Raw genomic sequence first — 7,375 nt, forward strand, 5'->3', positions numbered from 1 at the left:
TTCTACATCACGTCGGCTACAAGTCCGAGTTCAAATACTCGAGCCCAACTCATAAGCGAAAGAGATTGGACTCGAGTAGGGGCACTTTCATACCCTGTCCCAATAGTAAGGCCCAGGTCCAAAGGAGCAAAAAAAGCTCAATCCAAAGATTGGCCTTCGCTACTCACCGACCTCCTCAGAAGAGGTCGGATTCGACACAAACTCCACTTTAAGGAAGTCGGGATTGATGGTTAGCTGGCAGATAACCCTTATTCAAATAAGTAATAGCCCATAAAATCTCTCAACCCACTTTCAGGAGCCATATCCCAACTTCCCTAAGATAAATGGACGGTTATTCCCCTTAAAAATTGGAGCTACTCCAACGGTCATTAGTGGTTCACCATTATAAATACACTGACACCCCTCATGTATCTCTAAGTTTCAATACTCTATAAACCTGTGAAATCCTTTGCTGACTTAGGCATCTGAGTGTCTTTGTATGTACCACCTCCCATTCCTCTATACACACAAGTCGGACAACAGCTCCCAGACGCAAACTAAGTCGGAGATCACCTCCTCCAAACGTTTGGGCCAACCTCACAAGTCCAATCCATTAATCTCCGGTTACCCACTGTAACAGTATTATTAGATGTAAAAGTTTTGTATCGAGAGAATTAAATTTTTAAAATTTTAAAGTATTTATTGTATAAAAAATATATTAAAAAAACTAAATTTTTAACATAAATACCCTTAACAACGCATCCTGAATTTCTACATAGATATGGTTAAATCATTAAATCATTAAAATGATGTATCTTCACATGATGATTACTCCCTTTCAAATCCGTGTTTCTTTAAGCTTAACCTTCTCTCTCTTTCTTTCTTTCTTTCTTTCTCTCTCTTCCAACAATAACAATAATATTATACGGTAACTAGTAACAAAGCAAACCAAGTGCTTCTTCTTCTTCTTCTTCTTCTTCGTCGTCGTCGTCGTCTTCTCATTGTTTTCCTTTTAAACACTCTCACAGTCACGCAGAAGAGAGAGAGAGAGAGAGAATGGTGAAATCTAGCTCGTGCTTGAAGCTCATCACTTGCGGTGGTGGTCCTGATTCTGGAGACACAGATTACCAACCAGTTTCTGAGGTCAGTCACTTCCACTCACCTTCAATTTTCAACATTGCTCACTTCACCATTCGAATCTGCTTCGTTATTTGCTTTGCCTCTCTTCCGTTTCTTGCATTCATGAGTTTTTACTTTTTTACTAGTAATGGTGCTAGATTTGTTTCCATGTATTTTTCTGTTTTAGATGCTGTCCAGCTGGCACTGTTTCGATTAGGAAACTAATGCATTAATCATTAATTCAAAATTTTCATATTCTGGATGTGATTTATGTTCCTTTTGTTTTAGATTTAGAATCTATGATTCAGTTTCTATGAAAAAAGCATAAGAAATTAAGAATTATATATTTATATATTTTTCCGTCCCTTTTTGGATTCGATGCTGCAATCATTGTTATTGTTACCTTTTTGTCCTTGATTTTGAGGACTAGCAATGGATATTAATAATATATGGAGGTATGGCACTCTCAACTGTTCATCTGTTTTTGTGTTGGATTTTACAATTGGTTTACTTTTATTTCTAAATCCCGAATATTGCATTTGTTCTGTTTAAGAAATCCCCATGCACGTTTCATGAGATTCAATTACTACTGTTTTACCAATGCTGGAAAATGACAACAGTTCTGATTAATGTGAATTATTGTTTGAGTTTTGACCTAACATTTAAAAGTAATTTAGTAGGGATGAATTAATTTAGATGATTGCGGTATTAAAAAAATCTTAACTTATGTCTTTTCAGCAAAATCTTGGGTTATTTAGGGTTTCTTGTGAATACTTACTTGATTTAATTTTTTATTTATTATTTTTCTGTGTTTTGGATCTATGCTATTAGATTCAATTGTATTTTTACTGGATAGTGCATTAGTCAAGTAAACGGATGCTTTTTGAAGCATTGTTCATATTATTGTTGAAACAATTCATTGCTGCTCTTAGATCATATTAAAAGATTTTAATTGTTCCAGGTCAAGGATACTAGTGATAAACGTGGTTGGAGTTTCCGGAAGCGATCTGCAAGGCACCGCGTGCTTAGCAACACTGTAATAACAGAAACCCCATCTTCGGCAAACAAGGAGAGTTCAGAATGTAGAAGTATTAGTTTTCAACCAGTGCCGGCTGAACATAATGTTGTTGAGAAAATTCATACAACAAATGTCTCTGATGAGAAGCCTCAGTTACTGTCCTTGGGAAGTTCACAAATACCAGAAACAATTGTTACAGAAACCAAGAATATGGTGGATGTTGACCCAAATCCACCCGAATCAGCTGTTATCATCATCCAGGCTGCCATTAGAGGGTTCTTGGTACGTCATCCTTTCGAGGTTCACTATTTCCTGGATCTTTTGAGAAAAGAATTCTGTAAGCTTCCCTTTATAAATATTCTATTTTGTTTCTTTTAGGCTCGGAGAGCATTGCTAAAGAGCAAGAATGTAGTCAAGTTGCAAGCTGCTTTTCGAGGCCACTTGGTCAGGAGGCATGCTGTAGGAACGCTTCGATGTGTTCAAGCCATTGTTAAAATGCAACTCCTTGTCCGAGCTCGTCGTGCTCAGCAGGTACATTCGGAAAATCATTTGAATGTCAAACATGATTTCTCAAGAACTTTGATATATATATATATATATATATATATTTAAATTATTGATTAGCACATGCATTGCTCACTGATAGTATATTTGGATAAATAGTTAGTTGTTTTAGCAGCTACTTTTGGATCTCCAATACTCTAAGAAACCCATGATTACCCTGAGTGCTTAATTTGAGCACATGTTGCTCAGCATGCAAAATTCTATCCACAACTCTCAGTGTGCCTTCCACCAGTGAACAATCTACTATGAATTTGGAATAATGAATAATCCCCCCACCCCCCCCGCGGGGGCCCTATATTAATGATCCTAATATCATCAGGTTTGAGAATGAGATGATAAGATGAACTGATATTTGGCAATAGCTAGTAACTGCAGATGTTTCTGTGCGAAGTTTAAAATGTGTTAATCAGTCATCCTCAATCATAAAGTAAATATATGCATTTCTCATCCTAAACTAAAAAAAAAAGAAAATATTTGAGCTGGAAACTTGCAGGCTCAAAATTTAGTGTGAATTTCTTGAACTCTGTATTTTCTACCATTTTGTTTTTAATTGACTCTTACCTGATATTATGACCGTGTTATCATTGCATCCATATAATATTTGTATCAATGTTGAAAAACTTATGCTGCTAGTGTTACACTTAATCCTTTGGTTTTATTTTGCCATGATTTAGGGTAATGTAAATCACGTGACACACACTTCCATGGAGAAGCTAGCGAGCAACAAATTTGCTTGTCAGGTAAAGTAAATGGGTTGTTTTTGTTACCTATTTAAACATCATGTATATAGCTCATGTCATATTTTTTCTAAATTTCTGTCTATATTCTGTACATTGAAGCTGTTGGAATCAACACCAAGAAATAAACCTATTGGTGTCAAATGTGACCCTTCAAAAAATGATTCTGCTTGGAGATGGTTGGAGAGATGGATGTCTGTTTCATCGGCAGACTCTGCAGATAACGTAAAACCAGTTGGCATGCCTGAACAATCAGACAAAACCAAAAAGGACACTTCTGTTTCTCAAGTGGAAATGGACATTCAAACCGAAGTCGTTCCTCAGTCATCTGGCTCTAGGGAATTGCCTCCAGCATCTGAGGATGAAGATAAGACAACCACTTATGATGCTAATAACTATAACTATGATGCAAACCATTCTACATCTTTCATACCACTTGACTTGGAAGAGGTTCCTGAAAAGACTTTTATCAGCGATGATAAAGGAACAGCAACTGAAATTAATTCTTTCCAAAATGGAAAAATGGAAGCGAATGCAAGTGTCCCGGAGGGACCTGGTCCTATTGATCAGAAGCCTGAAATTGATGGTGAAGCAGACAGACAATCTACAAATCAATTTGACTCAGACCAACTCGAGCCTGAGGGAAAGAAACTTGTGCATGGAACAAGGAAGTCTAATAATCCCGCTTTTATTGCCATGCAGTCAAAATTTGAAGAGCTGACATCAATGGCCAATTCAAGTAAATCAAGCAGTCTGTCCAATCAAGATGCACCACTTGAATCACAAGCAGAGGCATCTTCTATTGTTGCAGTTACTGCACATAGATCGAAGGAGTTCTTCTCATCTGAGAATTCTGCAAATTATCCTTTCATAACTGTTGGGTCGTCTGAATGTGGTACTGAACTCTCAGTAACTTCTACTCTTGATTCACCTGACAGATCTGAGGTCGGGGCTAAGGAAAGTGAGCATGATGCCAAAGATTTGGTAGAAAGGATTGATAATCCTGAAAGTAAGATGGATCATGGTCTTGATCCCAATATAGTGCAGGCTACTCCAACTAATAACGTACCAAACTCATATTCAGATCAATTAGAGATCATTGATGACATAAGCAACAATGTGGTTAATCCAGGGCTGGTTGGGAATTCTCAAGAGGTTGCTGTTAAGCCTGAGCAAAATGCATCTGACCTATTGAGAGAACCGGAAGAGGCCATTCAACAAGATTCCAAGTTGTCTCCGGAAGCTTCGCCAATAAGTCAGCAATATCAACTAGGAACACCTTCTAGTCAGGTATCGATGACCATTCCTGATTCTCAAGGAACACCATCAAGTCAGGTATCTATCAAACCTAAAGAGAAGAAAACCAACAAGACCGGATCCAGCAATAAGCGTAAAATCCTGTCTTCCGATAACAAATCTCCTGCAAGTGCAAATCATGATTCAGGCACAAGAGGTAGTAGGGAACAACAACCAAAAGATCAACCGAGCGGAAAGAGACGCAGTTCCTTCGGCTCAGCAAAATCTGATCACATTGATCAAGAAGCAAGAGATAACAGTAGTAACAATAGTTCTATTCCCCATTTCATGCAAGCTACTGAATCTGCTAGGGCCAAGATGAATGCAAATAACTCTCCAAGATCGAGTCCGGATGTAAATGACCAAGAAATCCATCTTAAGAAGAGACATTCCCTACCCGGTGCAACTGGCAGGCAGGACTCTCCACGCATCCAGCGATCACCACAGTCAAGCACGAAGGGAAATGGTGTGCATCTTCAACATGGTACTTTCTTAAGCACTCTAATATCACATACTCTTTTGGGATCCTATGACTAAGACAATAACGTGGTTTTTTTCAGACTTGTTATATATGATATTTCGTTGTTAATATCAGAGTAGTCAGTTGTTTTGCTTTAGAAAACATGACATCATATTTTACTAGCTGAATCAAATTGGTTCTTCAGTAATAACTAAATGCTGATAGTTTTAAGTGGTAAGGCGTGTAGGGTTAGAATAGAGGTTTTAAGCATGATTCTCATGTTAACATAAGGAAACAGATGTTGGAAGCCTACTCTGTTAGTTATTTTTATGTTTAGACTTATACGTTCACTTAATAGTTTCCTACTCCTCTGAAATAGTTAAATCTATATTTTTCCTTCATTGCTTTGTATGTAAACAGTGCTTCACCAATTAAATATCATATAATTGTGTTTGTTATGGACTTTAGGTCTCGAGGACTTCCCCTGATGCATGTAGTGGATAATAAGTTTAGGTTTATAACTTCAAGTCAAAAGCCACATTTTAAACTTTTTATCTTATTTTACTACATAGCTTAGGTCTTTATTGGACGTTCAAATTAAGTTATTACACATAAGTTGCTTTCACACAGAGTTCAATTAAGTAATTTAACTTGCTCTTAACTAAAATTAGAAGAGAGAAAAATGATAGTCCTGCTTTTTGAGTTGCATGTATCACTTAGCATTTGATTTTTCTTCTTTATCAGAGAGAAAATGGCAGAGATGAAGTGATGCTTTGACGACTGAAGGATAGTATGCTCACATGCATCCAAAATCATTGGTGACCATTACAAATGCTGTAGCACCTTGGCAGAATGCAATGTTGTACTTCTGGTTACATGCCTTAATTTTCTTTGAAGGATAACCACTAGAGTTAATTTTTTATGCTTTTTATTGTTATCCTAAAAGGAAAAAAATTCTTGGGTTTTTTTTTCTCTTTACTTTATTCTTTGCCTCCCCTTCCTGTCTGTCTCCGGTAATTTAAACGTGGAGTTTGGCCATGAAAGTAGGGTTTGTTTGGGAACATACATATATAGAAATGAGTGAGGCTTACATGTGTACATTATTTGTTTTTGTTTTTTTTTTTATCATATACAATTTTTATTGTGATAAACTTGTAAGTTCCAGAATCCAAACTACTTGTGATTGTGATGTTAATTTTTATATTTTTGCCCCTATGTTTCTTGCATTATAAGTACGACCATGCACTTGAAAGCAAACGCATCATTCTCTTAATACACTATCAAGTACCAGTGCTGCTATGCAACTCTTTAAGGTGTTAACAACTTTGATAAGAGAAAAGAAAGAAATGAAAAAGTTCAACAAATTTCATTGACAATTTACATTTTAAAAGAAATGTATTTATGAGTTTTTATTATTCTCATTTCATAATTTCTTAACATCAGAAAGTTGTTCAAATGCCAAAATACTAATTAATTAATTAGCTAATTATTAACCAGATTTCGAATGATAAAGCTATACATTTCACACTTTCACTTAGTTTAAATTGTAGCATGGACTAGATAGATTAGGAGCCTAAAATCGGGGAGTATTGTTTAAATGAATGTATTAGGTATTTAAGCGTACAGATATTTTTTTTCACCTTAAAATCAATGCTAGCTTAATCAATTTTGATCGAAAATTGAGTTTAAATAAACTTCAAGTAGATAAATAGATTTTTATATTGAAACAGATCCGTTTAAATTAAAAATTTGTTTAAATTGTTTTTATTGATTTTTTTTTCATGTGCATATATAAGGGAGGTAAGTCATTATTCATGTATTGAAGTGTACTTTTTTTTTTTAGTGACATATTGAACTGTACCTTACTTTGGCCACACACTCAACTTTCCTGATGTATAGGAATTATTTCAACTATTGGTTGAATTCCCTTTGACCAAAAAAAAAAAAAAAGGTCGCACAGTTGAAAGAACAAGGTTTTAAAATGGCTTAAATATTGGATTGGATAAGATAGGAGAATGATTTTTTTTAATGCAAATAAAAAAAATTAAAATTAATATAATTGGATGAGTCACATCAAATATCTAAAGTGTTAGAATAAGGATGTTGGTGTTGAGATCAAGCGAGAATCCAGGTTCTACAGGAGGTGAACATAAAATTTCGAAATTCAACTTGGATTCCATGAAATCCGATTACATTTTAACG

General features: G+C 35.6%; 1 protein-coding gene across 1 annotated transcript; it reads left to right on the forward strand.

Moving 5' to 3' along the window:
• The first annotated feature begins 752 nt into the window (after positions 1-752).
• On the forward strand, positions 753-6,388 carry LOC112696362 (protein IQ-DOMAIN 32). Its single transcript, XM_025749098.3, has 6 exons — positions 753-1,122; positions 2,060-2,398; positions 2,495-2,647; positions 3,355-3,420; positions 3,520-5,197; positions 5,918-6,388. The coding sequence occupies exons 1-6, from the start codon at positions 1,036-1,038 to the stop codon at positions 5,935-5,937; spliced, it is 2,343 nt and encodes a 780-aa protein (XP_025604883.1). The 5' UTR covers positions 753-1,035; the 3' UTR covers positions 5,938-6,388.
• The last annotated feature ends 987 nt before the right edge of the window (positions 6,389-7,375 follow it).

This window comes from Arachis hypogaea, chromosome 6, assembly GCF_003086295.3.
Source record: "Arachis hypogaea cultivar Tifrunner chromosome 6, arahy.Tifrunner.gnm2.J5K5, whole genome shotgun sequence".
Lineage (NCBI taxonomy): Eukaryota > Viridiplantae > Streptophyta > Magnoliopsida > Fabales > Fabaceae > Arachis > Arachis hypogaea.